General features: G+C 44.7%; 1 protein-coding gene across 1 annotated transcript in view; it reads right to left on the reverse strand.

Annotated features, from left to right (window-relative positions):
• The window catches only part of LOC149432722 (uncharacterized), a 21,957-nt gene extending 8,250 nt beyond the window's left edge, over positions 1–13,707 (reverse strand). Inside the window, exons 1-4 of the mRNA XM_089665048.1 lie at positions 13,568–13,707; positions 6,602–6,922; positions 2,826–3,098; positions 1,947–2,069 (exon numbers count right to left, since the gene is read on the reverse strand). Of these exons, the coding sequence (XP_089521174.1) occupies positions 1,947–2,069; positions 2,826–3,098; positions 6,602–6,922; positions 13,568–13,616 (766 nt within the window). The 5' untranslated portion in view covers positions 13,617–13,707. The remainder of the gene's footprint in view (positions 1–1,946; positions 2,070–2,825; positions 3,099–6,601; positions 6,923–13,567) is intronic.
• Between the last annotated feature and the right edge of the window lie 980 nt (positions 13,708–14,687).

The raw sequence follows: 14,687 nt of genomic DNA on the forward strand, positions 1-14,687 counted from the left end.
AGTTTACTCTACAGTAGCTCCTCAGAGAGGCAATGTTCTTTACTTCTAGCTGGAGCTTTCAGAGGTTCAGCTTAACGACTTTTAAGTATAACTTTAAAGCGAATTTCCAGTGAATATAAAAAAATAAATAAATCAACAGCTACAAAAACTGTAGCTGTTGACTTTTAAAAAACGGACACTTACCTGTCCCTCAATCCTGCGGTGTCCCCTCCGCCGCCTGTTACCGGCTGCCCTGTGTTCCTGGTTCCAGCATTTTCAGTGTGGGCACCCAGCTGTGACAGCTTTGTGAATGGTCTCGTAGTCTTCTGGGACCTGTCATGTGTTCCGGGGAGGGAGAGGGGGACAATGTCTGCTTCCGATTGCCTAGGCCAGGGGTGTCAAACTGGCAGCTCTCCAGCTGTTTGCTAAACAACAAGTCCCTTCATGCCTCTGCCCTTGGGAGTCATGCTTGTAACTGTCAATCTTGCAATGCCTCATGGGACTTGACAGCCGCATCTCCGCCCCACCCCCTCTTTCTCCTTATTGACTCACCAATGGCTCCAGCTGCTGTCTCAGCCAATGCGGAAGGACAGTCCCAAGAGAGCTGAGGATCTCATGCACATCGCTGGATCGTGATGGGGCTCAGGTAGGTCTTGGGACGGGCTAGGGGCACTGCTGCACACAGAAGGTTTTTTACCTTCATGCATAGAATGCTTGAAGATGAAAAACCTTGCGCCATTAGAACCACTTTAAAGTTGAGATGTAATTAAGTTCAATTTTCAGCCCTAAATCCGGACTCACGGGTGTGCATTGTTCTCTAGGCTGTTTGTCAGAGGGCCTCTTGAGCTTTTTGAGGAATCTGGCTAGTGGCGTGTAGGCAGGTTCAGTCCATTTTCTCCACAGCAGTTGGCACTCATCCACAGGGGCAATGCTGGTGGTCGTTGAGAGGAACCCAGTTCCTCTATGAACTCCACGATCACAGAGGCAGCATCCGATTGGATGCTGTCATCCCATGTGACTGTGGCGGCTATCTTGAGTCAGACAGAATCTATTTATAACCCTGGCTCCTGGGTTTCGTGCACATTACACACATGGTTACAGTAGGGACAGGTCACTCATCTGTCAGGGACGGTGCTTGGCATCGGGGAGAGGTTCTAGATGAGTAGGGAAAGTGCAGGGACGCACCATGCTTCCTGGATGTCTCCCCACTTGGGTAAGGACAGATTGAGACAGATGCTGTCGGCACACCTGATACCTACCGCTACTACCCATCACTGTGCATCCTTTGAGTGCGCCCAGTTGGGTTGTCTTCCTATCGGGCTTGTGCATTACTGAACCTCAGATTCCATACAGTTTTGTTTTCTCCAACTGAAATCTTGAGTGTTTTGCCCCCGCCCAGGGGCGGACTGACAACTCATGGGGCCCCCGGGCAATAGGGGATCATGGGGCCCCTGTGTCCTTGCCCAAACTCAAAAAAGCCTATAAAAAAGGTACCAGGGGCATCTCATGGGGCCCCCTACTGACCTCAGGTCCTCAGGCGGTGCCCGAGTTTCCAAATGGTCAGTCCGCCCCTGCTCCCGCCGCACTACACTGCACCTACTTTGACACTTCCTATATTTGTTCTAGCTGGCCCGTGTTATGTCAAATGTCACCTTCTCTGGCTGCCTAGCACAGACATGAGATTTAATCCTGCCCACTTCTTGTTACCGATTTTTTTTTTTTTTTTTTTTTTTTTTTTTTTTAAATTTTGGTGACGTGATGTTCAGTACTACTCCCTCCTCCTCTCCACACAGCTGGAGGTTCCTCAGACTCACTCGTCTCGCCTTATTTCCTGGAACAGGAAGTGAAGGGAAGTCTCCCTTACGGGGCACAGACAGGTGTGAATGATTTTTCTCATTTTATTGAAAATAAGCAGATCTATCCTGGTTTGGTAGCTTTGTGAACCGAGTCTATTGAATCTTTCTTACCATTTTTTCTCTTTTTTCTCTTCCGTATACAAAACACCAGAAGCACAATGAGAAGGATGAGCAGTAACGCTCCCACTACTGAGCCAACCACGATCCCGGCTATGGCTCCCCCACTAAGGGTGGCTGCGGAAAACCGAGAATAAAAATTATATATACAATCTATAAAACTCTACACATGTCTTTGTGACGTTAAAGAAGACTTTTCCATACTGTGCTTTTAATGGAAAACCCTATCCCGAAAACGGTTATATTATTTCTCTTTCATTCTATTCGGATCTGTTTTTTTCTATTCTATTCTTTTCTATTTGAATTTTTGAAGACTGTTCTTTCTATTCTAGTCTATTGTATTTGAATTTTGTTAGACTGTTTATATTCTTTCTATTTTATTCTATTCTAATTTTGTGTTTTTCTATTCCATTTTTTTCTATTCTAATTTTGGCAGACATATTTTATTCTATTCTTTTTGGGGTTTTTTCTATTCTATTTGTTTCTGTTCTATTTTTTTCCATGCTATTCTAATATATTATATTCTTTTATATTGTATTTTTCTGTTTTTCTATGCTATTTTATTTTCTATTCAGTTCTAATCTATTCTATTATTTTATGTTCTATTCTAGTGAAATTCGACTTAAATTAAAATTTTGTGTCTTTCATTTTGGATTCGTTACTATTGTAATTGGGAAATTCAGATAACGAAAAATTTGTCGGAGCTTCGATTTGGAACGAAACGAACCGCACATATCTAGCACGGCCACGTGCTGTGCGCTGAGCTGTACAGAAGTATATCTGCTTCTATTCCGGGTGTCTTTGTAAGCTGTTGTAATGCATGTGTCATCGCGTCATTATATACTGTAGCCAATATGTACTGCACACACTCACATGGAATGGTAAGTTCCCTTGATGCATTACTCCAGCTGACCGGATTGGACGCTTTGCAGGTGTAGTTTCCATTATAAGTCGAATCGGGGTTTTTTATCTGTAGGGTATAGTTCCCATCTAGCAGACTGTAGGGGTCGCTGTTACCCAGGATCTTTCCTTCCTTCGTCCAAGTGACAAGTTCTATGTCACCAGATGCTTTGCAGGAGAAATTAACCGCCGTGTTCCCGCTGACCACCTCCGGGGATTGTGTCACCACCACATTCACCACCGGGTCTATAAAAGAGCAAAAAGTAGAAACTGTTTAAAATGTGTTTTTAACTTTCATATATGTGAACCCCTACCTTGCAAAACAACCCATACCGTTTAAAATAGAAATGAAAGGAAAAAACATTTTGTGTATAGATATAAAAAAAAACATAAATTCCTTTCTCCCCTTCCCCCCCCCCCCCCCTTTTTATTATAAGTGATCTCTGTTCTCAGCCGCATATGAAGCAGCAGCACACTGGTCTTCCCAGTGAAGGGGGGGGGGTGTCAGGACAAGTCTCTGATCATTGGAGAGCAGGCTGAGTTCTCAGCACAGCTAGAGAACTGACCATGCTGTGCTCTCATGCCTAGTGTGGTCCGTTTTTAAAAGGAAAGCGGAGGGACTGGCAGGAACCACAAAGGAGGCGATCCAAAGATAACAGGAGACTTTATCATACAAGTACATGGTACAGTAGGAACATATTAGGAATGTGAAATGTTGGGTTTACCTACACTATAGGGGCCCATTTATGTCACACATTAACATGCATTGTATTAACCACTTGCCATCCGGCCTATAGCAGAAGTACTGCTACAGGGTGGCACGGCTGCGCAAAATTGTGTGTGTGTGTATATGTATGTGTGTGTGTGTGTGTGTGTGTGTGTGTATATATATATGTGTGTGTATATATATGTGTGTGTGTGTGTGTGTGTGTGTGTGTGTGTGTGTGTATATGTATGTGTGTGTATGTGTGTATATATATATATATATATATATATATTAGTGTGTGTGTGTGTATACATACATACATACATACATACATACATACATACATACATACACATATATATATGTATGTGTGTTATTTGCATTTCCAGGTAGAGGGCGCACGCCGCCCTACCTGCGCCACTATTGGTGGCTGGGGATGTCAAGGCAGAGCCTTACAAAGCAGTGTGCGTGAGCTGACAGGGGAGAGATCTGTGTCGTTTAAATACGGTACAGGTCTCTCCCCTGCTGGTAACGGCAATCACTGGGTGCCAGCGGGGACCTGGTGATTGACAGGTGAGGCCACCAATGGTGGGGTGGGTAGGGCACGTGCGTGGCTCGCACGCACCCCCTACCCGTAAATGCAAAATTTTATATATATATATGTGTGTGATTTTGTGCAGTCGTGCTGCCCTGTAGCAGTATTTCTGCTATAGGGTGGCAGAAAAGCGGTTATACAATGCTAGTTCACATCTGTGACCTGTGTTGGCCAAAAACAAAAGGGGGTCCTTTTATGCCCATCCGCCATATACGTGTATCGACTGCCTTTATCTTTGGTGTGTTCCATCACCAACAGTTAATGGTCAACAACCAACAATTGGGAGTCAGTAGGATGGCACTGTGCAGCCAATCGCAATGCCACGTGACTGGTAGCCCTTCCCACCAGCCAAAGGATCAGCTCCTGCTGGCATAAAGAGGTTCATGTTGGAATAAGTCTTACCTGAGACTTCTAATCTCGTTCAAAATGTATTTTTCCTTTTTTGAACTTTTTGACTGTTGATAGAGCAAGGAATGGTTAGATTCTCTGTGTCCCCATTGGGGAGCTCTTCCCTCACTTCCTATGGGGACACAGAGACAGGAAGTCTCCAGAATAGGGATTCACTGAACTATACAATCTCAACAGCGTTTAGAATTGTTGCAGCCTATGTCCTTGAGGATAATGTCTCCTCATTTATTGCACCAGTGACCACATACACATATTAACGAGGACACAGAAAGCCGAACCAACCTGAGAGATCTTCTAACCCAGGGGTGTCAAACTGGCGGCCCTCCAGCTGTTGCGAAACTACAAGTCCCATCATGCCTCTGCCTTTGGGAGTCATGCTTGTAACTGTCAATCTTGCAATGCCTCATGGGACTTGTAGTTTGGCGACAGCTGGAGGGCCGCCAGTTTGACACCTGTGATCTAGCATATAGAAATGCAACAAAAGTCATACTGTAATTGAATGCTATTAAAAGTGACCTTTCCTTTTTCAATCTGCAGCCACTGTGATTTTCTGTAAAATGCAATATGGCTACCTGGAGGAGTTCTGTACACAGAAGGTGTATAGAGCGCTCCCCCCCCCCCCCCCTCCAGATATGTCAATTCCTGCTTGTATGATTGGCTCACTGATTTTCCCAGACGTCTGCATTAAGATACAAGTCAGATTTTAAGCATCTCCTGTAACACAAATGTCATTTTGGGTGAGATACTCCCAAAGGGAATTCACGTCTAAAGGGATGCAGACCCCGCCACTTTCCTCATTGGAACCCTGCAAGTGCTGCAGCTGATAATTATAAAATCACTCCCATTAGTTTCACTCTGCACATGGACACAGAAAAACAAACATCTTTTTCAGAATAACAAAAGGTAGGAACCTGCAACAAAGTTTGTTAACCACCTCCCGTCCAGCTGTTGTATATAAACGGCCGGACGGTGGCAGTGCAGGCTCGGGTGGCTGTTTATAAACGGTCTCCCCACACCCTGCTTGTGCGCGCTCCCTGGGAGCGTGCAGCACCGCGATCCGGGGTCCGCTGTGTCCTCAAGATACAGTGAAACACCGATCGTCGGACGGGACCTCTGTACGAGGTCCCGATCATGTGATCACGGATTGGCCAATCAGTGATCACATGCACAGTAGTAAGCAAGATGTCACTTGTGACATCATTGCTAACTATGTGTGAAATCTGTGAATGATCACAGAGGTCACATGGTACAGGGCTATTCGCAACAGCCTTGTACCATGTGGCAAGCTGTGACCAATCACAGCTCACTCAGTAGTTCTCAATGGCTGCAAGAATGCTGACAGAGAGAAAGAGAAATGATTGCTTTTACATCCTATATGGGTGTAAAAGCAATCGGTGTGAAAAAAAAAATCTTCATCACCCCCCACAAGTAGTACAGTGTCACCATTGTGACATTGTACTGCTCGGGTGTCAGTATGTAAAAAAAAAAAAAAAAAACATAAATAATATAAAAAAATAAAAATGTTTAACATTTTATAATTTTTGGTTATAAACTGATTTGGCTTATTTTTTTTTTTTTTTTTTTACTAAAAAGATAACGGAATAAATTTTGGCCAAGATTTATGATGAAATATTATTTATTTGCAAAATTTTATAAACACTTTTTTTTTTCTAAATTTTTGGACTTTTTCCTTTACATAGCAAACAAATTAAAGTCCAAGCGGTGAATAAGTTCCACCAAAATAAAGCTTTTTCTGTCCCAAAAAAATGGTAAAAAAATCAGCTGAAAGCTGAAAATTGCCCTGGACTGGAAGGGGGTAAAAGTGTCCGGACAGGAAGTGGTTAAAATCCCTGCAATGTACGTAGATCACCTGTAGGGGAAGGTTTTTTTTTTTTTTTCTTAACAAAAGTGGAGTTACTCTTTAAAGGAAAAGGAAATGACAATCAGAAATGAGTTTACTGTAGTTCAGAGCGTTACATGATGAATTCCTATTGGCTGCTATGGAATGCTAAGACTGGTGAGATTCCATAGACCACTTACCATAGATTTTCACTTGGAAGATCAGCACGGCCTCTGGTTCATCAAACACACTGATGGTGACGGTGTAATTCCCTGCGTCTTTTTTTGTAGAATTTGTAATAACCAGTGATCCAGTTCCGATTAAAGAGAGCCTGCCAGTGTAATTAGTGGATATCTTAGAACCACTACTGGTCCATTGGGCCACTGGCAAATCATTTCTCTTCCACAAGACTGTTGGGTCTGATCCCTGGATGATGTATGAGATGAAGAGACTAATATTGTTCCCCGTTAGCACATTGCCACTTGAGCTGCTGCTGGCGGTCACTGCTGCCCCTTCTCCAACTGTTGGAAGACAATAATTGGTTACCAATTGCCAGTACATAGATCAGCCTTTCTCAACCTTTTCAATGCAGAAGGAACCCTTGGCATAACTTTCCGGTCTCAGGGAACCCCGGCTAAAAATGGCTTTATCTACAGTTCATGATGCATTGGTGTGATAGTCAGAGGTAAGAATGCTCCTTACGCTTGTGGTCATTGGGAAGAATGACCCCCTTATAGATAGCTAAAAAGACCAATGGTGTCAGTGGGAACTTACCTGAAAAGGCAAAAATTGCTAATTTCTCAAGGAACCCCTGGCAACCTCTGGAGGAACCCTGTTTGAGAAACCCTATAGATGATGGTTATCACATGGGCCCAGATACTGGGGATATGGACAAGGATCAATGGCACCAAGGGTGAAGATGTCAAAGCGTGCCTTCCCAAAACAGAGCTGCATATCCAATGGCTGGGCCAGCACTGGGCACAAAAATAAGTCCCTGTCTACCAACCCAGACTAATAAGAGACTAATAATGTTCCCCGTTAGCACATTGCCACTTGAGCTGCTGTTGGCGATCACTGCTTCCCCTTCTCTGCCTGTTGGAAGACAATAATTGGTTACCAATTGCCAGTACATAGATCAGCCTTTCTCAACCTTTTCAATGCAGAAGGAACCCTTGGCGTAACTTTCCGGTTTCAGGGAACCCCGGCTAAAAATGGCTTTATCTACAGTTCATGATGCATTAGTGTGATAGTCAGAGGTAAGAATGCTCCTTACACTTGTGGTCATTGGGAAGAATGACCCCCTTATAGATAGCTAAAAAGATCAATGGTGTCAGTGGGAACTTAACGGAGAGGTACAAATTGCACATTTCTCAAGGAACCCCTGGCAACCTCTGGAGGAACCCTGGTTAAGAAACCCTGTAGATGATGGTTATCACATGGGCCCAGATACTGGGGATATGGACAAGGCTCAATGGCACCAAGGGTGAAGATGTCAAAGTGTGCCTTCCCAAAACAGAGCTGCATATCCAATGGCTGGGCCAACACAGGGTACAAAAATAAGTCACTGTCTACCAACCCTTTGGTTGCGAACAAGGTGCAGCATGGTATGGTAGGCAATAAACACAGAGTCCAAGTCAGGCAACAAAGTTATATTCTAGAACGGTTCAACACAACTTATTCACACCTGACAGGTAGGCACAACCATCTGGAGCCACTTATGAACTGTGACAGCGGTCTGAGAACTTGAGGATCCCGACAGAATCTGCATCGAGGAGCTGAATGTGGCCTGGCCATTCCATCCAAAGGGAAGGCTTCCCAAAGAGAGGTAGTCATAGTCCCTGCACTGTCCCTTCTCCTCTGGAACCTTTTCCTGCCTCTAAGCACTGTCCTTGCCAGATGGGGAAGAGAGGTAGGCATAGTCCCTACACTGTCCCTACTCCTCTGGGATCTTTTCCTGCCTCTAAGCACTGTGCCTGCCAGACGGGGATCCAACTGCTATGCTAGCCACTCGCATAAAGCGCACCAAACCAGGGAGCCAAAGTCTTTAATAGACTCTGCCTGACCCAAGATGGCTGCTGGAGTCACATGAGGCATCTGTGTCCATTTGGACAGCTGTCCTCCTGTGACTGCAGGAAATCATAGAGGATGTGTAAACAAAAAGTGCCAAAGGCCTGGTGTTCAAGTGGTTACACCAATGTGAGTTTAAGCCTGCCGGGTGCAAATTTATTGAATCTGTGGGTGGCCTGATCGGCACTACCTGGCTCCACAAGTGTGTGTGTGTGTGTGTGTGTGTGTGTATATATATATATATATATATATATATATATATATATATATATATATATATATATATATATATATATTTGCCAAAGGAATCGGGTATATGTATATGTGTGTGTATATGTGTGTGTGTGTGTGTGTGTGTATATATGTATATGTGTGTATGTATGTGTGTGTATATATATATATGTGTGTGTGTGTGTGTGTATATATATATGTGTGTGTGTGTGTGTGTGTGTGTATATATATATGTGTGTGTGTGTGTGTGTGTGTGTGTGTGTGTGTGTGTGTATATATATATATGTGTGTGTGTGTGTGTGTATATATATATATATATGTGTGTGTGTGTGTGTGTGTGTATATATATATATATGTGTGTGTGTGTGTGTGTGTGTGTGTGTGTGTATATATATATATGTGTGTGTGTGTGTGTGTGTGTGTATATATATATATATATGTGTGTGTGTGTGTGTGTGTATATATATATATATGTGTGTGTGTGTGTGTGTGTGTGTGTGTGTGTGTGTGTGTATATATATATATATGTGTGTGTGTGTGTGTGTATATATATATATATGTGTGTGTGTGTGTGTGTATATATATAAAATACATTTTTGCCAAAGGAATCGGGTGAAAAATTGTCAGCCCGAACACTGCCTACATCCAAACAACTGCAGGCACCATTTAAGTATTCTGACAGCTGTGGGTGCTGGCTACCAGGATACAATAACCGGCAGGGAAGATCAGCTATCCATGTCATTTAGTCACCAGTCACGCTGCTGCGATTTTAAAATGGCGTGATTTCAGCTGCGATTTCTGAAGACTTTATTGCTACAATTTCTTGCAATTTGCAGTGCGATTTCCATTATATTCTATGTATGTGAAATCGCAACAAAACTGCAGAAGAAGTCACGCAAGAACTACTTTAGAAATCGCGCCGCAGCAAATCGCACATAAGACGCTGGCAGTCACATTCGTTAGATGCAATTCGAAAATCGCAGCGGTGTGACCGGTCACTGGATGACAGGAATCTATTAGATCCCAGCCTTTGGGCTGGACAAGAGAAATCTATATGTGTATGACTAGCCTTAGTAAAATAATAATCGGAGCGTAAAATCAGATAACAGATGTTTCTATAACCAACATTTCTTCACCCTTATGTGGCCTCAGAGCGTGTGCAATATTACATGTGTTCCCCCAGAGCATGAAAGCAAGCAAAGTTCTGGCAAGAACACTGTGGTGCCATTTATTTCTATGCATTGCAGTGTGATCAGGGACGGATATGGGGGGGTGTAGGGGAGCACTCTGATGGGGACATCTGACGTAGGGGAGCACTCTGATGGGGACATCTGATGTAGGGGAGCACTCTGGTGGGGACGTCTGATGTAGGGGAGCACACTGATGGGGACATCTGATGTAGGGGAGCACACTGATGGGGACATCTGACGTAGGGGAGCACTCTGATGGGGACGTCTGACGTAGGGGAACACTCTGATGGGGACGTCTGACATAGGGGAACACTCTGATGGGGACGTCTGACGTAGGGGAGCACTCTGATGGGGACGTCTGACGTAGGGGAACACTCTGATGGGGACGTCTGACGTAGGGGAACACTCTGATGGGGACGTCTGACGTAGGGGAACACTCTGATGGGGACGTCTGACGTAGGGGAGCACACTGATGGGGACATCTGACGTAGGGGAGCACTCTGATGGGGACGTCTGACGTAGGGGAGCACTCTGATGGGGACGTCTGATGTAGGGGAGCACTCTGGTGGGGACGTCTGATGTAGGGGAGCACTCTGGTGGGGACGTCTGATTATTATTATTATTATTACTACGAGTTTATATAGCGCCAAAGGGTTTGCTCAGCGCTGTACAATAGGGGGGACAATACATGGCACAGTACAACAACAACAAACAATGTACGAGGGGTAAGAGGGCCCTACTCTTACGAGCTTACAATCTAGGAGGATCTGATGTAGGGGAACACTCTGATGGGGACGTCTGATGTAGGGGAGCACTCTGGTGGGGACGTCTGACGTAGGGGAGCACTCTGATGGGGACGTCTGACGTAGGGGAGCACTCTGATGGGGACGTCTGACGTAGGGGAGCACTCTGATGGGGACGTCTGACGTAGGGGAGCACTCTGATGGGGACGTCTGACGTAGGGGAGCACTCTGATGGGGACGTCTGACGTAGGGGAGCACTCTGATGGGGACGTCTGACGTAGGGGAGCACTCTGATGGGGACGTCTGACGTAGGGGAGCACTCTGGTGGGGACGTCTGACGTAGGGGAGCACTCTGGTGGGGACGTCTGACGTAGGGGAGCACTCTGGTGGGGACGTCTGACGTAGGGGAGCACTCTGGTGGGGACGTCTGACGTAGGGGAGCACTCTGATGGGGACGTCTGATGCAGGGGAGCACTCTGATGGGGACGTCTGATGTAGGGGAGCAATCTGGGGACATCTGATGTAGGGGAGCACTCTGATGGGGGCGCCTGATGTAGGGGGCAATCTGATGTAGGGGGCACTCTGATGGGGACATCTGATGTAGAGCACTCTGATGGGGATGTCTGATGTAGGGGAGCACTCTGGGGACACCTGATGTAGGGGAGCACTCTGATGGGGACGTCTGATGTAGGGAGCACTCTGATGGGGATGTCTGATGTAGGGAGCACTCTGATGGGGATGTCTGATGTAGGGGGCACTCTGATGGGGACCTGCATGTAAGGTGGGTTCAGATGGGGACCCAGATGTGAGGGGGGACTTCTAAGATGCACTCTGATAGGGCCATCTGATACAAGGGGGCACAGGTTCTTTTTTAATCACCCTAATCACAACAGCCTAATACATAGTAATGTTTCCCAGGTCAGGACACTGTGTGACAGACTGTCAGTGACTCGCACTCAGTGTTGTCATAATGCCCCAGGACTTTTTTTTTCCCTTATTGCACCTTCAGATCAGACAGGCTATATCCCGCCCTACATGTGATGCAATTTTTTTTTCTAAAGGATGTGCCCCCGCTTCTTTTTGTCCTGGAATCTGTCAAGCCCTGAACTGACCTTTTGTTTGTTGTGGATGTACTGACCCTTTTATTTAAAAAAAAAAAAAAAAAAAAGTGTCCCTTCCAGTGGGGCAAAATTAATGGTATGGCATGGGTGCTGGGCCGTGTAACAACAACAACAACAACAACCCCTATAAAGCATGGTCCAGTTTGCTCTAGAGTGGGGGAAACTTTTTTTTTTTTATTCAGAACGTTTCTCCAATTTTCTAATAAGTTAATGAGTTTTTTTTTTTTTGTTTTTTTTTTAAACCATGGTGATGAGGAAAAGGGTGGGAAATTTTTTTCTTTAATCAAACGTAATTCTGATTGTGAATGTGGTTTTGAAATGTGCATGCATCCCGAAATCAAAAGTTGGCATGGCAATCAAACTAAATTTTTCAGAATTGCAAAATTTGCCCATCATGGTGCTATTGATGCTCCTATGGACTTTAAAACAAACTTCCACCTGTGTATGCGGCCAGCTAAATCAGGAATATCCGATTTTTTTGCCTTTGGGGGAAATCAGGAAGGAATTTATTTTCCCATGCTGGAGCAAATTAGATCATGCTTTTGTTTTTTTTGTTTTGTTTGGTTTTTTTGTTTTGTTTTGTTTGTTTTCTGCCTGGTTTCGATGCGGGTATAATGTTCTGAATGTGGAGATTTTCCTTCTTTATATATTCTTTTTTTCTGTTGGAGAAACTGGGTAAACTTGTCTCTTCTTCCCTTTTTTTTTTTTTTTTTTTTTTCTTTTTTTGTCTACCTGAATAATAAATATAAATATATATATACACACACACACACATTCTCTCTCTCATTTATAAATATACTGTATGTATGTATGTATGTATGTATGTATATATATATATATATACACACACATACACAGAATTTTTTTTTATATATATATATTTGTTTATTTCAGGTACTTATATATCGCCATCAATTTACACAGAACTTTACATATATATTGTACATTCACATCAGTCCCTAACCCTCAAGGGGGGTACAATCTAAGGTCCCTAACTCACATTCATACATACACATACTAGGGACAATTTAGACAGGAGCCAATTCACCTACCAGCATGTCTTTGGAGTGTGGGAGGAAACCGGAGTACCTGGAGGAAACCCATGCAGGCAAAGGGAGAACATGCAAACTCCAGGCAGGTGGAGCCGTGGTTGGGATAGATATATATATATAAGTGTGTGTATATGTATGTGTGTGTGTATCAGGGGTGGACTGACCATTTGGAGACTCGGGCACTGCCCGAGGGCCCGGGGTCATTAGGGGGCCCCATGAGATGCCCCTGGTACCTTTTTCATAGGCTTTTTTGAGTTTGGGCAAGGACACAGGGGCCCCATGTTCCCCTATTGCCCGGGGGCCCCATGAGTTGTCAGTCCGCTCCTGGTGTGTATATATGTGTGTGTGTGTGAATGTATATGTATGTACATGTGTATGTATGTGTGTGTGTGTGTGTGTGTGTGTGTGTGTATATGTATGTACATGTATGTGTGTATGTGTATATGTATGTACATGTATGTGTATATATTTTCTTTTTTTTTTGCATTAAACATGTATCTTATATTAAATATATATATATATTGCATTTAAAAAGGTTTTTTCTTTTTTCAAACAAAATTCTACTGATGTATGGACTAGCGTTACCATAAGCTGAACCTTTACGGGAGCCCCCCACCGCCCCCATGTTCTGGGGTCCCGGTAGTTTTATCACAGCCCTGTGTTGATCCCCTCGTCTTCTTTCGGTAGTCACAAGGAATGTTGTCACCGGCTGGGGAAGTTCTGTTGTATAGATCAGGATTAGTTGTAGAGAAGATCACTCACCATACTGTATGAGGAGGAGAAGGGTGGCAGTCAGGATGGCACAGCCCATGTCCCAGGTTGGCGGAGATCGGCGCGGCGGTGATCAGGGGCTCAGAGACATGTCAGTGGCCGGTGATCCTGCAGGTAACAGTAACAGGTGTATTTCCTGTGGTTGCTGAGAGGATGGGAGGGGGAGGGGAGGGGATAGTATAACAGGTACATGACGTAGGGACTCTCTCCGGGAAGAAGGACGAGTCTCTATAGAAGGACTGCCGATCCTTAAAGGGAATCCGTCATCCGTAAAGGAGCACTCCGACACGCAGCGCTTCACACACCACAGGAACTGGTTTTGGTTTACTTTGGTGTTTTTTCTGTTTTTTTGCTTCAAAATTTTTGTGGATCAAAAAGAACAGAGAAAAAAAATGACAGCCTTTGTAACCCCAATCCCTACAATCTCCTATAAACTTTACCATCATTGCAGACGTGATTTTCAACATCTGCAACAAAACACCCGATGATCCCGCCATGGAGGTCCTTGTCTGGGACGGACAATCCCGTGTCCCAGCTGTGCTCCCGCATTGCCAACTAAGCACAGCCAGGGGGATGCGCCTCGTAAAAGACGCGGTCCGCTGTTGTCACGGTTAGGAAGGCCGGTCCAGAGCACTGATGTGCAGTCAGCACTGAAGGCGGTGCATGTAACTAGAAGTGGCTGCAAAGAGGCTGGAGGAGATCCGCGCACACAAAAAAAAGGGTGAAAACAGAATTTAAAGGTCATTAATTTGAATGGGCCGCCCTACGCACGCCAGAAGCGTACCTTTTTTCGGTATTAAGCTTGGAGCTTTTTTTATGTGCGCTTTTAGTGCATCTCTCATGACTTTGGGGTGCCATTAACGATCAAAATGACATCTTATTTGCTCTTCTTTTCGCATTGGATTGTCGTTACCAATTAACGGCACTGCAAGCACAATGCATGTCCTGGGAATCCCCCCCCCCCCCCCCCAGAAAAAAAAAAACCCCTCTCCTAGCACAAATCCTATGCCCCTCAAATTTCCCCTTTAGGCACAAATCTCCCCCCCCCCCCCCCCCCCCCCCCCAAAAAAAAAAAAAAAATTCCCATTTTGGCACGAATCCCCTATACCCC

Source organism: Staurois parvus, unplaced genomic scaffold (genome assembly GCF_062004578.1).
Source record: "Staurois parvus isolate SC_StPar_1 unplaced genomic scaffold, SC_StPar_1.0 ptg002113l, whole genome shotgun sequence".
In the NCBI taxonomy this organism is placed as follows: Eukaryota; Metazoa; Chordata; class Amphibia; order Anura; family Ranidae; genus Staurois; species Staurois parvus.